Source organism: Heterodontus francisci, chromosome 27 (genome assembly GCF_036365525.1).
Source record: "Heterodontus francisci isolate sHetFra1 chromosome 27, sHetFra1.hap1, whole genome shotgun sequence".
In the NCBI taxonomy this organism is placed as follows: Eukaryota; Metazoa; Chordata; class Chondrichthyes; order Heterodontiformes; family Heterodontidae; genus Heterodontus; species Heterodontus francisci.
This window is the reverse complement of record NC_090397.1, coordinates 5,644,734-5,666,550: the sequence shown is the minus strand read 5'-3', so window position 1 is coordinate 5,666,550 and position 21,817 is coordinate 5,644,734. Positions and strand designations below refer to the sequence as shown.

The 21,817-nt window shown below is 45.0% G+C and overlaps 1 protein-coding gene across 1 annotated transcript in view; it reads left to right on the top strand.

Moving 5' to 3' along the window:
- The window catches only part of LOC137384869 (dynein axonemal heavy chain 3-like), a 613,990-nt gene that overhangs the window by 571,828 nt on the left and 20,345 nt on the right, over positions 1-21,817 (top strand). The window contains exons 65-68 of the mRNA XM_068059481.1: positions 4,651-4,749; positions 11,514-11,696; positions 18,531-18,623; positions 18,856-19,029. Coding sequence (XP_067915582.1) covers positions 4,651-4,749; positions 11,514-11,696; positions 18,531-18,623; positions 18,856-19,029 — 549 coding nt within the window. The remainder of the gene's footprint in view (positions 1-4,650; positions 4,750-11,513; positions 11,697-18,530; positions 18,624-18,855; positions 19,030-21,817) is intronic.

Genomic DNA, 21,817 nt, shown 5'->3' with positions numbered 1-21,817 from the left:
TGGATAGAGTGGAGGTGAGGGGCTTATTTATCTTAACAGAGAGGTCAGTTACTCGAGGTCATAGATTTAGAAAGGTTAGAGGGGAGATGAGGAAAAGTATTTTCACCCAGAGGTTGGTCGGGGTCTCGAACTCATTGCCTGAAAGGATAGTTGAGGCAGAAACCCTCAACTCATTCAAAAGAAATCAGGATATGCACCTCAAGTGCCGTAATCTGCAGGACTACGGACCAAACAGACCAAATGCTGGAAGGTGGGATTAGAATAGGTGGATCGTTTTTCGATCCGTAGACTTTCTATGAAAAAAAGCCAGTCTTGATCTGTAATTCCTGAACTCAATGTTGAGTCCAGAAGGCTGTAGAGTGCCTAATCAGAAGATGAGGTGCTGTTCCTCAAGCTTGTGTTGAGGTTCACTGGAACACTGTGGCAGGCCCAGAGCAGAAATGTGGGTGTGAGAACAGGGTGGTAAATTAAAATGGCAAGTCACCAGAAGCTCAGGATCATGCTTGTGGACTGAGCAGAGGTGTTCCGCAGGTCATCCAACCTGCGTTTGATCTCCCTAATGTACAGTCAACCACATTGTGAGCAGCGAATACAGCATACTAAATTGAAAGAAGTAGAAGTAAATCACAGCTTCACCTGGAAGGGGTGTTTGAGGCCTTGGATAGTGAGGACAGAGGAGGTAAAAGGGCAGATATTACACCTCCTACCATTGCATGGGAAGCTGCCATGGGAAGGGGATGAGGTGTTGGGGGTGATGGAGAAGTGGACCAGGGGGAGCGGTTCCTTCGGAACGCTGACAGGGGAGGCGAGGGGAAGATGTTTTTGGTAGTGGCATCACGCTAGAGGTGGCGGAAATGGCGGAGGATGATCCGTTGGATGTGGAGGCTGGTGGGGTGGAAAGTGAGAACAAGGGGAATTCTGTTCCAGTTCTGCGACAGAGGGAGGGGAAGGCATGCTAGTGACTATAGGAATAGGAGGATAGAGCAGATGAATGCATGACTGAAGATATGGTGCAGGAGGGAGGGCTTCAGTTTCCTGGATCACTGGGTCTGTTTCTGTGGGACCTGTACAAGTTGAACGGGTTGCACCTGAACCGGAACAGAACCAACATCCTTGCTGGGAGGTTTGCTAGTGCTGTTGGGGGAGGGGTTGAAACTAATTTGACAGGGGGATGGAATACAGAGTGGAGGTACAGTAGGGAGCGAGGCACAGCCAAATATAGAAGAGAAACTGAGTCAGTCTGGATGGCAGAGCAAATATAGACCTGTTAAGGCACAAGTGAATAAGGCAAGGCTGGATTGCATCTATTTTAACACAAGGAGTCTTACTAGTAAGGCAGACGAAATGAGGGCGTTGATTAACAGATGGGAATATGATATTATTGCTATCACAGAGACATGGTTGAGGAAGGGGCAGGACTGGCAGCTCAATATTCCAGGGTATAGAATCTTCAGGCGTGAGGGGTGGGGAGGGGTGTAAAAGAGGAGGTAGCATTGCACGATTGATCAAGGAGTCAATTACTGCAGTAAGGTGGGATGATATTTTAGAAGGTTCCTCAAATGAGGCCATATGGGTAGAAGTTAAAAACACAAAGGGGGCAATCACTTGGCTGGGAGTGTAACTCAGGCCTCCAAATAGTCAGGGAAAGATGGGGGAGCAGATATGTAGGCAAATCTCAGAGAGGTGTAAAAATAATAGGGTAATAATAGTAGGGGATTTCAACTTCCCCAATATCAACTGGGATAGTCTTACTGCAAAAGGCTTAAAGGGGGCGGAATTCTTAAAATGCATACAGGAGAGCTTTTTGAGCCAGCACGTAGAAGGTCCTACAAGAGAAGGGGCAGTACTGCACCTAATCCTAGGGAATGAAGCCGGACAAGTGGTAGAAATGTCAGTGGGGGAACATTTCAGGGATAGTGACCATAACTTTGTAAGATTTAAGGTAGTTATGGAAAAAGACAGAGATGGACCGGAAATAAAGGTACTAAATTGGGGGAAGGCCGATTTCAGTCTGATGAAACAGGATCTGGCCAAATGGACTGGGAACAGCTATTTGTAGGAAAGTCTACATCAGACCAGTGGGAGTCATTCAAAAAGGAAATAGAGAGAGTTCAGGGCCAACTTTTTCCTGTAAAGGTGAAGGGTAGGACCAACAAGTCCAGGGAACCTGGGATGTCAAGGGATATAGAGGATTGGATAAGGAAAAAAAGAGGCTTATGGCAGATTCAAAGCGCTGAAAACAGCAGAGGCACTAGAGGAGTATAGAAAGTGTAGGGGGGTACTTAAAAAAGTAATTAGGAGAGCAAAGAGGGGACATGAAAAAACACTGGTGGGCCAGATAAAGGAAACTCCCAAGGTGTTTTATAAGTATATTAAGGGAAAGAGGATAACCAGGGAAAGAATAAGGCCCATTAGGGACCAAAGTGGCAAACTGTGTGTGGAGTAGGAGGACATAGGTGAGGTTTTAAATGATTACTTTTCATATGTTTTCACTGTGGAGAACGACGATGTAGGTGTAGAGATCAGGGAGGGGGATTGTGATATACTCAAAATAATTAGCATTGACAGGGAGGAGGTATTGGTGGTTTTAGCAGGCTTAAAAGTGGATAAATCCCCAGGCCCAGATGAGACGTATCCCAGGCTGTTATCTGAGGCAAGGGAGGAGATAGCAGGGGCTCTGACACAAATTTTCAAATCCTCTCTGGCCACAGGAGAGGTACCAGAGGACTGGAGGACAGCGAATGTGGTACCATTATTCAAGAAGGGTAGCGGGGATAAATCAGATAATTACAGGCCATTGAGTCTAACATCAGTGGTTGGGAAACTATTGGAAAAAATTCTGAGGGGCAGGATTAATCTCCACTTGGAGAGACAGGGATTAATCAGGGATAGTCAGCATGGCTTTGTCAGGGGGAGATCCTATCTAACAAACATGATTGAATTTTTTGAGGAGGTGACAAGATGTGTAGATGAGGGTAAAGCAGTTGATGTAGTCTACATGGACTTCAGTAAGGCTTTTGATAAGGTCCTGCATGGGAGATTAGTTAAGAAGGTAAAAGCCCATGGGATCCAGGGCAATTTGGCAAATTGGATCCAAAATTGGCTTAGTGGCAGGAGGCAGAGGGTGATGGTTGAGGGTTGTTTTTGCGATTGGAAGCCTGTGACCAGTGGTGTACCACAGAGATCGGTGCTGGGACCCTTGCTGTTTGTAGTGTACATTAACTATTTAGACATGAATATAAGAGGTATGATAAGTAAGTCTGCAGATGACACGTAAATTGGTGGTGTCGTAAATAGTGAGGAGGAAAGCCTTAGATTACAGGACGATATAGATGGGCTGGTAAGATGGACAGAGCAGTGGCAAATGGAATTTAATCCTGAGAAGTGTGAGGTGATGCATTTTGGGAAGACTAACAAGGCAAGGGAATATACAATGGATGGTAGGACCCTAGGAAGTACAGAGTGTCAGAGGGACCTTGGTGTACTTGTCCATAGATCACTGAAGGCAGCAGCACAGGTAGATAAGGTGGTTCGGAAGGCATATGGGATACTTGCCTTTATTAGCTGAGGCATAGAATATAAGAGCAGGGAGGTTATGATGGAGCTGTACAAAATGCTAGTTAGGCCACAGCTGGAGTACTGTGTACAGTTCTGGTCACCGCACTATAGGAAGGATGTGATTGCACTGGAGAGGGTGCAGAGGAGATTCACCAGGATGTTTCCTGGGCTGGAGCATTTCAGCTATGAAGACAGACTGGATAGGCTCGGCTTGTTTTCCTTAGAGCAGAGAAGGCTGAGGGGGGACCTGATTGAGGTATACAGAATTATGAGGGGCATTGATAGGGTAGATAGGAAGAAACGTTTTCCCTTAGCGGAGGTGTCAATAATCTGGGGGCATAGATTTAAGGTGAAAGGTGGGAGGTTTAGAGGGGATTTGAGGAAATAATTTTTACCCAGAGGGTGGTTGGAATCTGGAACACACTGCCTGAAGGGGTGGTAGAGGCAGGAACCCTCACAACATTTAAGAAGTATTTAGATGAACACTTGAAATGCCATAGCATACAAGGCTACGTGCCCAGTGCTGGAAAATGGGATTAGAATAGATAGGTGCTTGATGGCCGGCACGGACATGATGGGACGAAGGGCCTGTTTCTGTGCTGTATAACTCTATAACTCTATGAGGGCAGAATTGTGGTAAATGGATTGGACAGGTTGAGGCTCCTGTCAACCACAGTGGGCAGAATCCTCAGTTAAGGAAAAAGGAAGACATATCAGAAGCATTGTCATGAAAGGTTGCATCATCAGAGCAGATGCGTCAGAGGTGGAGAAACTGGGAGAATGGAATGGAGTCCTTACAGGAGGCAGGGTGTGAGGATCTGTAGTCGAGGTAGCTGTGGGAGTCGGTGGGTTTATAATGAATATTAGTAGACAACCTATCCCTAGAGATGGAGGCAGAGAAGTCGAGGAAGGGAAGGGAAGTGTCAGAAATGGATCATGTCAAGGTGAAAGAAGGGTGGAAATTGGAAGCAAAGTTGATGACGTTTTCCAGTTCGGGATGGGAGCAGGATACGGCACCGATACAGTCCAGAGTTTAACAGCATACTGAGCTTCATCAATAATCTCCAATTTCAAACTGTTTCTCCCCTGTAGGTCAATGGAGGAGATAGATCATCATCTGAAATTGTGCAGGAACTGGCAACAGACATTCTGTCCAAAATCCCCCCTGACTTTGTTACAGAGGATGTAATGGTAAGAAACAGCCCACATCAATGAAACTGGATATTCTTTCTTTGTGGTTTTGCTTTACGAAATGAAACCTGTGACCTGGTCTGAATTCTGTTGCTGTGCAGAAAACAGTGAGGGTATGAAGGAAGTGAGATTGTAAATCTTCAGTGAATTTCTGGGGGAGAACAGTGATGTTTGTTTACTGAGGGAGTCAGTGAGTGCAGGCCTCTGTTTCGGTTTTGCTCGATATGCAGCTTATCCCTTACAGATTCCAGCCATGAGTGCAGAGCAAGGGCTGGGTATGACCTGCTCAGTAAATCCCTCAGTGACCTGCCTCTTGTTTTCAAAGTTAACTTCCAAATTAGAGAGGTGAATCTGAGCGGCTGAACTTTAGAATCTTGGGCCCATTACTTGATGGATTAAACTTGGTACCAAGCCCAAAAAGAAATTTTAATATTTCATGTTATTTTAAAATCGTTTTAGTTTTAAATGTTGCCGCAACTCCTCTGTCACCCTTATCTTGATCTGTAGTGGGAAGCGAACAATAATTACACTGCGATTTTACCTCTTTCACTCTATCAATGAGCTGGAACATCACTCATGAGTTGAGATAGGTGACTTGTGTGATCTCAGAGTCACACCTTCCTCACCCAGAGTTTTATTTTGAAACTATTATAAAATAAAAACTTAGGGCTGGATTTTAAGCGTCCGCTGCTGGGAGCAGCGGTGGGTGAACAAAACTGCAGCCCGCACATGCGATCTGCGTGCCACCTTAATCTCCCGCACAGCAGCTCATTTAAATTCCCTGGTTGGCCCGCTCCCCCTGATCATGTGGAGGGAGCGGGCTCTCTGACACCAGCAATGGCGTCAGCTGCCTGTACACAGGCGCTGGCACAATTTTTATAGGGCAGCTAGCCCTGCTAGCTGATTTAAATTTTTAAAGGGAACCACCCCCCACACTGTTCAAATCAAAATTCTAATACCCCTTTCCCACCCCCCAATAACAATAAAATTAAGCTTCTGCCCTTCCCACCTGCAAAAAACTTACCTTTCAAATATGACCTTCCCCCATCCAACTGAACAAAGTTCACAGGTCACCCCTTTCCACCATCCCCCACACAAATGACGAACGTTTGACCCCGCTACCCTCCCCCCACACTAAAAATATCACGCTCCCCTCCCTTCCCCACCATTGTGGCACATACTTTCCCCAGACGGGAAAATGAAGGTGTGGGAGTGCCAGCCACAGCTCTGAAGATCGCAGCCTGACCGTTAGATTGCAGGAAAGTGTATTTAAATGTATGCACGTAATTAATTACCATATGTTAATCCTGATCCTGTTGCCCAGCTGCGGGGGGGGGGAGGGGGGGGGAGGGGGGGGGGTTGCCACTACGAAGCCTCGCCGCTGCCAGGAAGATCGGGCTCTGTGGCAGGCCACTGCCGGAATGATCTTCTGCCACCTCCATCCCACACTACAGAGCCCAACGTCAGGGACCCTGTAAAATCCAGCCTCTAGTTTTTAGTTGCTCTTTTTCTCTGAAAAATGCTGGAAAATTGGATTAGAATAGATAGGCTTGATGGCCGGCACGGACACGGTGGGCCGAAGAGCCTGTTTCTGTGCTGTATAACTCGATGACTCTATTTTCACTGATTTCTATCAATTATCTCCCATCTTCTCATTTTCTGATCTTTATTCGAGTTTCATTTTCCTTCAATACTCCCCCAAGTGTCATAGGAAAAGGAGGAGGCTATTCAGCCTCTCAAACCTGTTCTGCCATTCAATTAGATCATGGCTGATTTGGATCGTAACTCCATCCATCCACCTTGTTTCTATATTCCTTAATGCCCTGACCCAATAAAAATGTATCCATCTCTGTGTCAATTTTGTTATGATCCCCGTGGAGACCACCAGCAAACATAAAGAATTGGATCCACTGATTGACACCAAGTTAGGCAACTAAACCGAACAGACAAGATTTCACTTTTATAAATTTTGCTTTAACACTCAAACCAAAACCAATATAAATTAAACATTAAGAACAGACAGATCATGGTCAATAGGTTAGAAATTACACCTTAGCTATCAGATACAATGCATCTCAGAGTTTCACTGGGCTGTCCACCCAGCATGTATGGCAACAATTACAGTCAAAGTTTTTCACAACTCTCAAATTCTTCAGGTAGATTTTCAGCTCCTTTCTTCAAGGATTTAACCACTGTCCTCCTCTCGCCAGCAGTTCCCTCTCAATCTGAGCTCCACAGGTGCGGACTTCACCAAAAGGCGCACTTCTCTAGAACCTCCTCAGCTCTGCTCGTTACAGTCTTGATGGTGTGGATTTACCAGTCTTCACTTTATCCGAGTACATCAGTGACAACCTGTGCATTGTATGGTCGGATCTGGTTAGTCAGCTACTTTAAGTAACAGAAACAGCTCCTGGATTCAGTCTTCACTTTCTTCTGCTTTCCGGCACTCGACTCCTGCTTGGTCTGCCTTGTCTGCTTGGTCTGGGGAGGACTCTGTCTCCTTTTATCTGGTTCTAACCAGTGTCAGTTTCCCTGGAAACCTGAAGTTGTTTTTCCAGCTTCTGTTTCATTTTTGGTTTCCGTTTCTGTTTCCGTTCTAATTTCTGTTTTAATTCTAGTCTGCCTCTCAATTAGGGTCTAAAAAAAAACAAGCTTTGCAACCACAGATTTCATCACAATATTTTCATATGTCCCCCAGCCTCAGCTTTTAGTGGAAGGGAGTTCCAGATTTCCACTTTGCTTTGTGTGAAGAACTACTTTCTGACATCATCCCTGAATGGACGAGCTCTAATTTTAAGGCTAGAGTCCCTTCTTCTGGACTCCCCCAACAGAGGAAATACATTCATCTTCTTAAACACTTAATTTTTTTATTTATTTATTTTTATTTAGAGATACAGCACTGAAACAGGCCCTTCGGCCCACCGAGTCTGTGCCGACCAACAACCACCCATTTATACTAACCCTACAGTAATCCCATATTCCCTATCACCTACCTACACTAGGGGCAATTTACAATGGCCAATTTACCTACCACCTGCAAGTCTTTGGCTGTGGGAGGAAACCGGAGCACCCGGCGAAAACCCACGCAGACACAGGGAGAACTTGCAAACTCCGCGCAGGCAGTACCCAGAATCGAACCCGGGTTGCTGGAGCTGTGAGGCTGCGATGCTAACCACTGCGCCGCCCGAGCTGGGTGTCTGGAGAGCATGGTGAACTCCAGCTCTGGCCTGAGGTCTTGCTCAGGGTGAGGGAGCAGGTGCTTCAGCTACTGATAGTCCCTGCCCAGTTCCTGTAGGTTACGGCCCACAGCCCAAAACTGCCCCACACCCAGCAGTAAATTGACAGGTGAATCACTTCCTGTACAGATTAGAATTTCAGTCCATGGGGGATGTCAAGGCTTATACTCATAATGTGAGAGTGGAGATGTCACAATGTGAATGTCCTCCTGAGAGTGGGGGTATTACTACCTGTCATGCGTACAAGAGGTGCGACGATGAAAAGTTATGGACTAAAACTGAAAATTATAAAATTGATGTTCTGATGAAAGGTAACTGACCTGAAACATTAACTCTGCTTCCCTCTCCACAGATGTTGCCAGACCTGCTGAGTATTTCTAGCACTTTTTGTTTTTATTTCAGATTTCCTGCATCTGCAGTATTTTGCTTTTCTTATAATCATAAAATTGACGTTGTCTTTGAAAAAATTGACCTTTCTTTTAAAAAGTGAACAATGTGGCCGCTGAAGGTTCAAAGACTTGGCCTTTGTATATTCAAACTGACTGACAGGGACAAAGGAATAATCTTCAAAGTTAAGAGGTGTCAATTGTACCCATCCTACACCTATCCTGAAATATTCCAGATTTTCATGAATTCTCCTGAAACAAAGAAGATGTGAAGTAGTCATATCCTAGGCCGTTGTCGAACACTGGGAAGAAAATATCTGTCTTTACCTTAAAAGGCAGCCTAAAGAGAGAGAGAGAGAGAGAGAGACACCCAGAAAGCAACATCCAGAAGGGACACGCCCTGCTGTAGAATTCTACATCTACACTTTATACAGATTTTCACTGATTTCAGTGATGGTCACTGATTTTTAGTGATGGTCAGTGATGGTCACTGATTATCAGTGGCAGTCAGTGATGGTCACTGATTTTCATATTGTCATGCAGGCCCCCAGCTGCCAGGATTGAGACATTAATGTCACCACATCAAATTGATTTTAACCTGTTACTGGAGTAAAGAAAGAACTTGTTTTAGACCCTTGACTGGAGAGACATTTGCATAGTAACAGACAGTACTTGGAAAAGACAAAGGGGCCACTCCCTATTCCAATTTAATCCACAATGGACTTTTGATTACCAGACATTGAAGGTAGAGAGGCTAGCATTCCAGGTTTACTGCTAAGGTGGCTGAATACACAAATAGACGTGGTCAGACCAGTTTAGTCACATGACTAACTAGCTGTTAGTGGGGCGGCACTGTGGCGCAGTGATTAGCACCGCAGCCTCACAGCTCCAGCGACCCGGGTTCAATTCTGGGTACTGCCTGTGTGGAGTTTGCAAGTTCTCCCTGTGTCTGCGTGGGTTTCCTCCGGGTGCTCCTGTTTCCTCCCACATGCCAAAGACTTGCTGGTTGATAGGTTAATTGGCCATTATAAATTGCCCCTAGTATAGGTAGGTGGAAGGGAAATATAGGGGGACAGGTGGGGTGGTGGCAGGAATATGGAATTAGTGTAGGATTAGTATAAATGGGTGGTTGATGGTTGGCACAGACTCGGTGGGCCGAAGGGCCTGTTTCGGTGCTGTATCTCTAAACTAAACTAAAACTTGCCACAGACAATTTGAACTCAGAAAGCCGTTTGCTCCTGGACTGAGAACATCTCTCTCCTGTCGGCTGTCATCTCTTTGTCACGGAATTGAAGACCCATTGAAGATGCGTGAACCCCGAGAGAGAAAAGTCTCCTACAGTGAACAAGGTTTAAGAAGAATACTGGGCCCCAACGAAAAACAAGAATTACCAACAAAAGGATTACAATGAGCTCAAAGCACAGTAACAAGAAACTCTTCTGATATTGCCTCAAACTGCTCCACTTTATGATTTCTTCTGCTCTTTTCTGTCTCTATTTGCATGTGTGTATCACGTATGCATGCATGGGGCACGGCGTGTATCTGTAGGCGTAAACCAAATTAGAGTTTAAGTTTTAATAAATTTCACTTTTCTTCTTTAAACCTAAGAAAGCCTGTTTATGTTCATTTCTTTGTCTTATAATTGGAAAGTGGTGAACAAGGGGGAGCTCAAAACACTGTGTTAAAACAAAACCTTGTTACAATAAGACCAGGTGAAGGCTGAAAGAGACCCCTAGATACCTTTCTCATCTGGTCATAACAGTATGAACATACGAATATACGAATTAGGAGCAGAAGTAGGTCATTCGGCCCCTCTAGCCTGCTCCGCCATTCAATAAGATCATGGCTGATCTGTTTGTGTCTCGAATTACACACTCCCATCTACCCCTGATAACCTTTGATTCCCTTTCTTAGCAAGAATCTATCTACCCCCTCCTTAAAAAAATTCAATAAACCTGCCTTCACTACCTTCTGAGGCAAACAGTTCCAAAGTCGCACAACCCTCTGAGCGAAAAAAATTTTCTCATCTCTGTCCTAAAAGGGCGACCCCTAATTTTAAAACAGTGCCCCCTAGTTCTAGACACCCACAAGAGGAAACATCCTTTCCGCATCCACCTTGTCAAGACTGTTCAAGATCTTATAAACTTGAGTCAAGTCTCCCCTCATTCTTCCAAACTCCAGTGAAAACAAGCCCAGTCTGTCCAACCTTTCCTCATAAAACAACCCACTCATTCCAGGTATCACTCCATTTACACCCTTCTTAAATAAGGAGACCAAAACTGCACACAATATTCGAGATGTGGTCTCACCAATAGCCTGCATAACTGAAGCATAAAATCCTTACTTTGATTTTCAATGCCTCTCATAATAAAGGATAGCATTCCATTAGCCTTCTTTATTACTTGCTGTACCTGCATACTAACTTTTTGTGACACATGCACTAGAACACCTAGATACCTCTGCACCTCAGAATTCTGTAGTCGTTCTGTTTAAATAATACTCTGCTTTTTCATTCTTCCTGCCAAAGTGAACAACTTCACATTTTCCCACATTATACTCCATCTGCCAGATTTTTGCCCACTCACTCAACCTAACTATATCGGTCAGTGATGGTCAGTAAATTAGAAATGATCCATTGTCTTCAACTGAACTTTCAACTAAGAGAGAAAGCTACAAACACTTCAGACCTGCAACAAACAAGTACTTGACTTCCAAGAGAATTCAACTGGTTTACCGTGACCACCCCCGCCCCCGCCCCCCCCACCCCAGAAACCTACCCCACTTCAACCCACTTACCCCTTTTCCTTTCTGTCTCTTGTGGGTGTGAGTGAATGAGTGAGTGGATGCAGTTGCGATAATTTTGGGATAATGCGTATTAATCAATAAATAATTGATTTTCTGTTTTAAACCTACAAGAAAACCTGTCGCTGTCTGTTTATTTGACAAATAAAATACAAAGAGGTTAAACTCGAATAACAAAAAACACTTGCTGCGGTCAGGTGGGAGTTTTCACAGTGGGAACCACTCACACCTCTCACCACATGGCCGTAACACATGTACTTGTGGTTTCCTTTTGCCCATCTCTCTCTTTTTCTTCTTGTTCTTTGGTTGTACTGTACTAACACTTCTGCTTGATCCACAGAATAGATACCCTACTAAGTACAGCGAGTCAATGAACACAGTGCTGGTACAGGAGCTGCTTCACTTTAACCGCCTGATATCCATCATCAGAACCAGCCTGAGAGACATCAACAAAGCTATTCGGGGTCTCATTCTCATGTCCAGTCAGCTAGAAGATATGTTCAATAGTATGATTGTAGGCAAAGTAAGTCATTTTGAGAATCGTAATCCATTGGGTGTAATTTCACTTTGGGAGATAGTGGAAAATTGGCAATATTGGATTAAACATCCGTTACACATCCTTCCCAATTTTAATTTCTACTGAAATCAGTGGAAATGGCAGTGGTGAGAGTTGTCTAATGGGTGCTGTTCCAACACATTAAGGAAATGCAGCCTCTGTCTGTACACCCTGTGACGAGGCTAGTGCCTCCTGCGAGCTGCACCACTCTGCTCTCCTTTCTGCTGCTCCTCACCCTCTGCTGCTCCCTCTCCACCACTTACCCTCTGCTGCCCCCTCTCCACCACTTACCCTCTGCTGCCCCCTCTCCACCACTTACCCTCTGCTGCCCCCTCTCCACCACTTACCCTCTGCTGCCCCCTCTCCACCACTTACCCTCTGCTGCCCCCTCTCCACCACTTACCCTCTGCTGCCCCCTCTCCACCACTTACCCTCTGCTGCCCCCTCTCCACCACTTACCCTCTGTTGCCCCCTCTCCACCACTTACCCTCTGTTGCCCCTTCTCCACCACTTACCCTCTGCTGCCCCCTCTCCACCACTTACCCTCTGTTGCCCCCTCTCCACCACTTACCCTCTGCTGCCCCCTCTCCACCACTTACCCTCTGCTGCCCCCTCTCTATAACTTACCCTCTGTTGCCCCCTCTCCACCACTTACCCTCTGCTGCCCCCTCTCCACCATTTACCCTCTGCTGCCCCCTCTCCACCACTTACCCACTGTTGCCCCCTCTCCACCACTTACCCTCTGTTGCCCCCTTTCCACCACTTACCCTCTGTTTCCCCCTCTCCACCACTTACCCTCTGTTGCCCCCTCTCCACCACTTACCCTCTTCTGCCCCCTCTCCACCACTTACCCTCTTCTGCCCCCTCTCCACCACTTACCCTCTGCTGCCCCCTCTCCACCACTTACCCTCTGTTGCCCCCTCTCCACCACTTACCCTCTGCTGCCCCCTCTCCACCACTTACCCTCTGTTGCCCCCTCTCCACCACTTACCCTCTTCTGCCCCCTCTCCACCACTTACCCTCTGTTGCCCCCTCTCCACCACTTACCCTCTGCTGCCCCCTCTCCACCACTTACCCTCTGTTGCCCCCTCTCCACCACTTACCCTCTTCTGCCCCCTCTCCACCACTTACCCTCTGCTGCCCCCTCTCCACCACTTACCCTCTGTTGCCCCTTCTCCACCACTTACCCTCTGCTGCCCCCTTTCCACCACTTACCCTCTGCTGCCCCCTCTCCATCACTTACCCTCTGCTGCCCCCTCTCCACCACTTACCCTCTGCTGCCCCCTTTCCACCACTTACCCTCTGCTGCTCCTCTCCACCACTTACCCTTGCCGCTCCTTCTTTGCTGCCCTCCCACCACTCCTTTCTGCTGCTCCCTCTCTGCCGGCCCTCACCTCCTCTCTGCTGTTCAGTTACAGGTCTCCGAACAGCAGGCTGCTGCTGCTCCTCTGCGGATGCTGCTGATGCTGGTGGTCATATTGGTTCTCGTCCGAGCTTCAATCTAAGACAGCCAAAGCCCCACCCATCCCGAGTCAGAAATTTCCAACACATGGAAAGCATTTGACTGAGTATGGCATCAAGGAGCCCTAGCAAAACTGAGGTCAATGGGAATCAGGGGGAAAACCCTCCGCTGGCTGGAGTCATACCTAGCGCAAAGGAAGATGGTTGTGGTTGTTGTAAGTCAATCATCTGAGCTCCAGGACATCACTGCAGGAGTTCCTCAAGGTAGTGTCCTAGGCCCAACCATCTTCAGCTGCTTCATGAATGACCTTCCTTCAATCATAAGGTCAGAAGTGGGGGTGTTCGCTGATGATTGCACAATGTTCAACACCATTCTTGACTCCTCAATTACTGAAGCAGTCCATGTAGAAATGCAGCAAGACCTGGATAATATCCAGGCCTGGGCTGATAAGTGGCAATTAACATTCGCACCACACAAGTGCCAGGCAATGACCATCTCCAACAAGAGAGAATCTTACCATCTCCCCTTGACATTCATCGGCATTACCATCGCTGAATCCCCCACTATCAGCATCCTAGGGGCTACCATTGACCAGAGATTGAACTGGAGTAGCCATATAAATACCGTGGCTACAAGAGCAGGTCAGAGACTAGGAATCCTGAGGCGAGTAACTCATGTCCTGACTCCTCAAAGCCTGTCCACCATCTACAAGGCACAAGTCAGGAGTGTGATGGAATACTCTCCAATTGCCTGGATGGGTGCAGCTCCAACAACACTCAAAAAGCTTGACACCATCCAGATCAAAGCAGCCCGCTTGATTGTCACCCCATCTACAAACATTCACTCCCTCCACCACCGACGCACAGTGGCAGCAATGTGTACCATCTACAAGATGCACTGCAGCAATGCACCAAGGCTCCTTAGACAGCACCTTCCAAACCCGCGACCTGTACCAACTAGAAGGACAAGGGCAGCAAATACATGTGAACACCACCACCTGCAAGTTCCCCTCCAAGTCACACACCATCCTGACTTGGAACTATATCGCCGTTCCTTCACTGTCACTGGGTCAAAATCCTGGAACTCCCTTCCTCACAGCACTGTGGGTATACCTACCCCAAATGGACTCCAGCGGTTCAAGACTGCAGCGGTTCAAGAAGGCAGCTCACCACCACTTCTCAAGGGCAATTAGGGATGGGCAATAAATGTTGACCTGGCCAGCGACGCCCACATCCCATGAATGAATTTTTAAAAACTCTCAGTATAAGTGCTCCCAATTGTAGCTAAGAAAGCAGTTGCAAGTAATCAGTATTTATTGCAATATTTCCATCAGTTTGATTCAGCCCCATCAGTTACAGTGTTCTTGCCTTGCTTTCACTGCCGATTTTCAGGAAGCTCCAAAAACCCATGAATGCTCCGTTAAATTTGAAAGTGAGTTGAAACATTGCTCGAACTGAACAAGTACAGAGTACAGAAATAGGGAAATATAGGGGAAGGGGGAGGATAAACAAAGGGATGATCAGTGAACACAATAGATAATGGAGACAGAGTGGGGTCTGCATTGTCAGTAATGGATAATGGAGACGGTATGGGGTTAGAACCATAGAAACCTACAAAATTCTAGCAGGACTGGACAGACTAGATGCAGGAAGGATGTTCCCGATGGCGGGGGAGTCCAGGACCAGGGGTCACAGTCTAAGGATAAGGGATAAGCCATTTAGGACTGAGATGAGGAGGGATTTCTTCACCCAGAGAGTGGTGAACGTGTGGAATTCTCTACCATGGAAAGCAGTTAAGGCCAACTCATTAAATATATTCATGGAAGAGTTATATATTGTTCTTAGGGCTAAAGGAATCAAGGGATACGGGGAGAAAGCAGGAACAGGGTACTGAGTTTGGATGATCAGCCATGATCGTATTGAATGGCGGAGCCGGCGCGAAGGGCCGAATGGTCTACTCCTGCTCCTATTTTTTATGTTTCTATCAACAATGGATAATGGAGACAATGTAGAATCCATATTGTTAGCAATAAATAATGGAGACAGTATGAGGTCCACATTGTCAACAATGGATAATGGAGACTGTGTGGGATCCACATTGTCAACAATGGATAATGGAGACTGGGATCCACATTGTCAACAATGGATAATGGAGACTGTGTGGGATCCACATTGTGAACAATGGATAATGGAGACTGTGTGGGATCCACATTGTCAACAATGGATAATGGAGACAGTGTGGGGTCCACAATGTCAACAATGGATAATGGAGATTGTGTGGGATTCACATTGTCAACAATGGATAATGGAGACTGGGATCCACATTGTCAACAATGGATAATAGAGACTATGTGGGGTCCACATTGTCAACAATGGAAAATGGAGATTGTGTGTGATCCACATTATCAACAATGGATAATGGAGACAGTGTGGGGTCCACATCGTCAACAATGGATAATGGAGATTGTGTGGGATCCACATTGTCAACAATGGATAATGGAGATTGTGTGGGATCCACATTATCAACAATGGATAATGGAGACTGGGATCCACAATGTCAACAATGGATAATGGAGACTGTGTGGAGTCCACATTGTCAACAATGGATAATGGAGATTGTGTGGGATCCACATTGTCAACAGTGGATAATGGAGATTGTGTGGGATCCACATTGTCAACAATGGATAATGGAGACTGTGTGGGCTCCACATTGTCAACAATGGATAATGGTGACTGTATGGAATCCACATTGTCAACAATGGATAATGGAGACTGTGTAGGATCCACATTGTCAACAATGGATAATGGAGACTGTGTAGGATCCACATTGTCAACAATGGATAATGGAGACAATATGAGGTCTATATAGTCAACAATGAATAATGGAGGCAGTGTGGGATCCACAGTATCAACAATGGATAATGGAGACAGTATGAGGTCCACATTATCAACAATGGATAATGGAGACAGTGTGGGATCAACATTGTCAACAATGGATAATGGAGACAGTATGAGTTCCATATTGCCAACAATGGATAATAGAGACAGTGTGGGGAAAAGAGAAAGTATGAGAAGAGGTCGGCAGCTAACATAAAAGGGAATCCAAAAGTCTTCTATAGACATTTAAATAGTAAAAGGAAAGTAAAAGGAGTGGTCTGGCTGATTAGGGACCAAAAAGGGTATCTATGCTTGGAGACAGAGGGTGTCGATGAGGTACTAAAGGAGTACTTACCATCTGTCTTTACAAAGGAAGACGATGCTGCCCTAGTCATGGTGAAATAGGAGGTAGTTGAGGTACTGGATGGGGAAAAAATTAATAAAAAGGAGGTATTTGATAGGCTGGCTGTACTTAATGTTGAGGAGTTACCAGGACTGAATGAGATGTATCCAAGGATACTGAGGGAAGTAAGGGTGGAAATTGTGGAGACACTGGCCAAAATCTCCCAATCCTCCTTAGCTACATGGGTGGTGCCAGAGGACTGGAACATTGCAACTGCTACATCATTGTCCAAAAATGGTGCAGGGACAAACTCGACATCTACAGGCCAGTCAGTTTAAACTCAGGGTGGGAAAGCTTTTAGAAATGATAATCTGGGACAAAATTAACAATCACTTGGACAAGTGTAGATTAATTAAGGAAAGCCAGCACGGATTTGTTGCACAAAGGCAAATTATGTTTAACTGTCTTGATTGAAAGTTTTGGTGAGGTAACAGAGAGGGTAATGCAATGTACATGGACTTCCAAAAGATATTTGATAATGTGACACATAATAGGCTTGTCAGAAATTTGACACCCATGGAATAAAATGGGCAGGGGCAGCATGGATACGAAGTTGGCCGAGGGACGGGAAACAGAGAATAGTGGTGAAGGGATTTTTTGGACTAGAGGAAGGTATACAATAGGGTTCCCCAAGGATCAGTATTAGGACCACTGCTTTTCTTGATATATATTGATAACTTAGACTTGGGTGAACAGGGCACAATTTCAAAATTTGTAGATGACATTAAACTTGGAAGTATTGTGAATTGCGAGGAGGATAGTGATAGACTTAAAGAGGACATAAACAAGCTTGTGGAATAGGCGGACATGTGGCAGATGAAATTAACGCAGAGAAGTGTGTCGTGATACATTTTGGTAGGAAGAATAAAGAGAGACAAAAATAAACTATAGGGTACAATCCTAAAGTGGGTGCAGGAACAGAGAGACTTGGGGGTATCTGTGCACAAATCATTGAAGGTGGCAGGTCATGTTGCGAAAGTGGTTAATAAGGCATTTGGGATCCTGTGCTTTATAGAGGCAAAGAGTACAATAGCAGGAAGTTATGATGAACCTTTGTAAAGCACTGGTTCAGCCTCACCTGGAGTATTGTGTCCAATTCTGGGCACCATACTTTAGGAAGGATGTGAAGGCATTAGAGAGTGTGCAGGAAAGATTTATGAGAATGGTACGAGGGGCTTTAGTTACATGGTTAGATTGGATTGGCTGGGGCTGTTCTTCTTAGAAGAGAGAAGATTGAGAGGAGATTTGATAGAGGTGTTCGAAATCATGAGAGGTCTAGACAGAGAAGAGAGAAACTGTTCCCATTGGCAGAAGGGTCAAGAACCAGAGGAAACAGACTTAAAGTGGTGATAAAATAACCAGAGGTGACATGAGGAAAAACATTTTTATTCAGTGAGTGGTTAGGATCTGGAATACACTGCCTGAGAATGTGTTGGAGGCAGATTCAATCATGGCTTTCAAAAGGGAATTGGATAAGCACCTGTAGAGAAAAGAACTTGCAGGGCTACAGGAAAAGGCAGGGGAGTGGGACTAGTTAAATGACTCTTGTGGAGAGACAGCTTGGGCTCAACAGGCCAAATGGTCTCCTGTGCTGTAACCATACTGTGATTCTATGATACAGAGACGTGAATTCAAATCCCACCCTGGCAGATTGGAATTGAAATTCAGTTAATTAAATACATTTGGAGTTAAAAAGTGAATATCAATAATGATGACCAGAAAACTGTTAGATTGCCATAAAACCCCTGATTCACTCTGCCTTTTAGGGAAGGAAATCTGCTGTTCTTAACCAGTCTGGCCCGTATGTGACTCCAGACCCACAGCAACGTGGTTAATTTTTAACTGCCCTCTCGAATAGCCGAGCAAGCCACTCAGTTGTGTCAAAATCACCATGAAAAAGTCAAATAAAAATAAAATCTTGCAGATCATCCAGCATCGACCTTGGCAATGGTCATGACATGGGCACGCCCAGCCCAGTCCACAAGTAAGCAATGGATAATGGAGACAGTGTTGGGTCCACAATGTTGCTTCTGAGTTTTCTCCATTGGTTGATTACACAGGTACCTGTTACGTGGTCAGCGAAATCATACCCTTCGGTGAAACCATTGGGAAGTTACATCACCGACCTCCTGTCCAGACTTCAGTTCTTTAAGGTACAGATAAATGAAGGTCTATTTATATGTCGGTCAATCTTTGGAATTCTCTTCATGAACCTCTCCACCTCACTCTCCTCCTTTAAGACACTCCTTAAAACCTCTTTAACGTCACCAATTTTGTTTCTGAAAACACACAATGAAGTGCATTGGGCATTTTACTATGTTAAAAATGCTATATAAATGTTGTTGTATATTTTTAAAATCTCTATGATGTTTCAATATATTTCAGAGCTGGATTGATAAAGGAACCCCAGTAGTCTTCTGGATCTCTGGTTTTTACTTCACTCAGAGCTTCCTGACAGGTGCTCTCCAGAACTATGCAAGGAAGTATCGAATCCCAATAGATCATCTGGGGTTCCAGTTCGATGTGACTGACCAGAATCATGACATGCCAGCTCCACCAGTAAGGGACATTTTCTAACTACATGTTACAGCACAACACCTTTCTCCATGCTGGTTAGCTGTTCCACAATCAAAGCACCCATTCAGTAATACGTTCCTCCTGCATTTTCCATTGGCTTCTGTTGTCTTTAATATGATCCCATGTGCTTAAATTCTATGTACATCAGAAAATCTCACATAGATCCAAATTGTCCAAACCTTTATCATTTCAATCACATCTATCAGATCTCCTCTCAGCAGATCTCAACAGAGTAATGAGCCAGTATCATCGAGCTGTTCCCATACGTCAGTCCCTTAAATACTCTGATTAACCATGTAGCCACTGTCCAGGTAGGGTTTAGTGTTATCATTTGGAATAAGATGTGCTCATTTTGGTTTAAAGGTGTAACAGATTTTCATGTATTCATTGTAAAAAATCAATGTGACTCCATGTAATGAAGTGTGTCGCTGAGCCCTTTCACATTTTCTGATCATTTCCTTACCATCTCCCTAGGGTTGTCAGCTGTGCCACACTCTGAAGCTCAGCCTTAGTCAAATAATGTAGTCCAATTGTCACATTATCCAGATTCTAAGGAGCTGAATTCCCACAGAGATTTCCCGATCATGTAACAACATAAGAACATAAGAAATAGGAGTAGGCCATTTGGCCCCTTTAGCCTGCTCTGCCATTCAATAAGATCATCGCTGATCTGATTGTGGCCTTAACTTCACTTTCCTGTCAGCCCCTCAATAACCCTTTACTCCCTGCATATCAAAAATCTGTCTAACTCAGCTTTGAATATATTCAATGACCTAGCCTCCACTGCTCTATGGGGAAGAGAGTTCCGCAGATTAATGACCCCCTGAGAAGAAATTCCTCCTCATCTCCGTCTTAAATGGGAGACCCCTTATTTTGAAACTGTGCCCCCTCGTACTAGATTCCCCCATGAGGGGAAACATCCTTTCAGCATCTACACTGTCAAGTCCCCTCAGAACGCAAACTCGAGGAACAGCACCTCATTTACCGATTAGGCATGCTACAGCCTGCCGGACTGAACATTGAATTCAATCATTTCAGAGCATGACGGCCCCCCCCCCCCCCCCTTTTTATGTTTAGTTATTTTTTCTTTTTTTCTTCTTTTTTATTTGGTTATTTTATTTTAGGTTTTTTTTTAGTGTGTTTTGTTTGTTTCTACTGTGCCTACCCACTGTTTCTGTTTTTTTTTAATGTTAATGTTTGTGTTTGGAGTGCTTTGTGCTTTACAGGATATTCACACCCTCTCTGTACTAACGCTTTGTCTTTCAGCACACCATTAACACACTGTTTGCCTTTGTTCCATGACCTTCTGGTCAGTCATTCTCTGTGACCTTGTCCTATCAACACCTCTTTTGTTATCTCTTGCCCCACCCGCCCCCCCACCCCCACCCTCCCCTGCTTTACTTGCTTAAAACCTTTTACATTTCTAATATTTGTCAGTTCTGAAGAAGGGTCACTGAGCTGAAACGTTAACTCTGCTTCTCTCTCCACAGATGCTGCCAGACCTGCTGAGTATTTCCAGCATTTCTTGTTTTTATTTCAGATTTCCAGCATTTGCAGTATTTTGCTTTTATTCCCCTCAGAATCTTATATGTTTCAATAAGATCACCTCGCAATCTTCTAAACTTCAATGAGTATAGGCCCAACCTGCTCATCTTTTTCTCAAAAGACAACCCCTTCATCCCTGGAATCAGCCTAATGAACCTCCTCTGAACTGCTTCCAGTGCAAGTATATCCCTCCTTAAATAAGGTGACCAAAACTGTATACAGTCCTCTCGGTGCGGTCTCACCAATTCCCTGTACAGTTGTAGCAAGACTTCCCTAATTTTATATTCCATCCCCCTTGCAATAAAGGCCAACGTTCCATTTGCCTTCCTAATTACATGCTGTACCTGCATGTGATTCATGTGTCATAACTCCATTAGAAGATTCGGGGAATTTCCAGAAAAATTGTAGAAAATACGGGAAAGCCCCCAAGAATCAATGTCATTAAAGTTTAGTTCCGAGTTGTGAAACAGGGCCCACACCTGAAACATTAACCTGTTCGCCCTCTCCAGATGCTGCCAGACCTGCTGAGTATTTCAGCACTTTTTGGTTTTACTGCCTATTTCTACCTCTGTTCATCTGCAGCTGAAACCCTCATTCATGACTTTGTTACCTCTAGACTTGACTATTCCAATGTATTCCTCGCTGGCCTCCAACCTCCTACTCTTGTTGAACATGAGCTCATCAAAACACTGCTAAGTTGGTCCTAAATTGCACAAGGTCCTGTTCATCCATCAACCCTGAACTCGCTGATCTACATTGGCAGCCAGCACTGCTGCTTAAGTGTCAACTGTGGCTCAGTGGGTAGCAGTCTCAATTCTGAGTCAGAAGCTTCTGGGTTCAAGTCCCAATCCAGGACTTGAATGCAAAATCTACTACTGAGCGAGCACTGCACAACCAGAGGTGCCATCTCTCAGAGGAGATGTTAAACCAAGGCCCTGTCTGTTCTCTCAAATGGATATAAAAAATCCCATGGCATTACTTTGAAGAAGAGCAGGGGAGTTTTCCCCGGTGTCCTGGCCAATATCTATCCCTTAATCAACATCACAAAAACAGGTTATCTGGTCATTATCACATTACTGTTTGTGGGAGCTTGCTGTGTACAAATTGTCTGCTGTTTTTTGACATTACAGCACTGACTACACTTCAAAAATATTTTATTTGATGTAAAGCATTTTGAAGATGTCTAGTGATCATGAAAAGTGTTATATCAATACAAGTCTTTTTT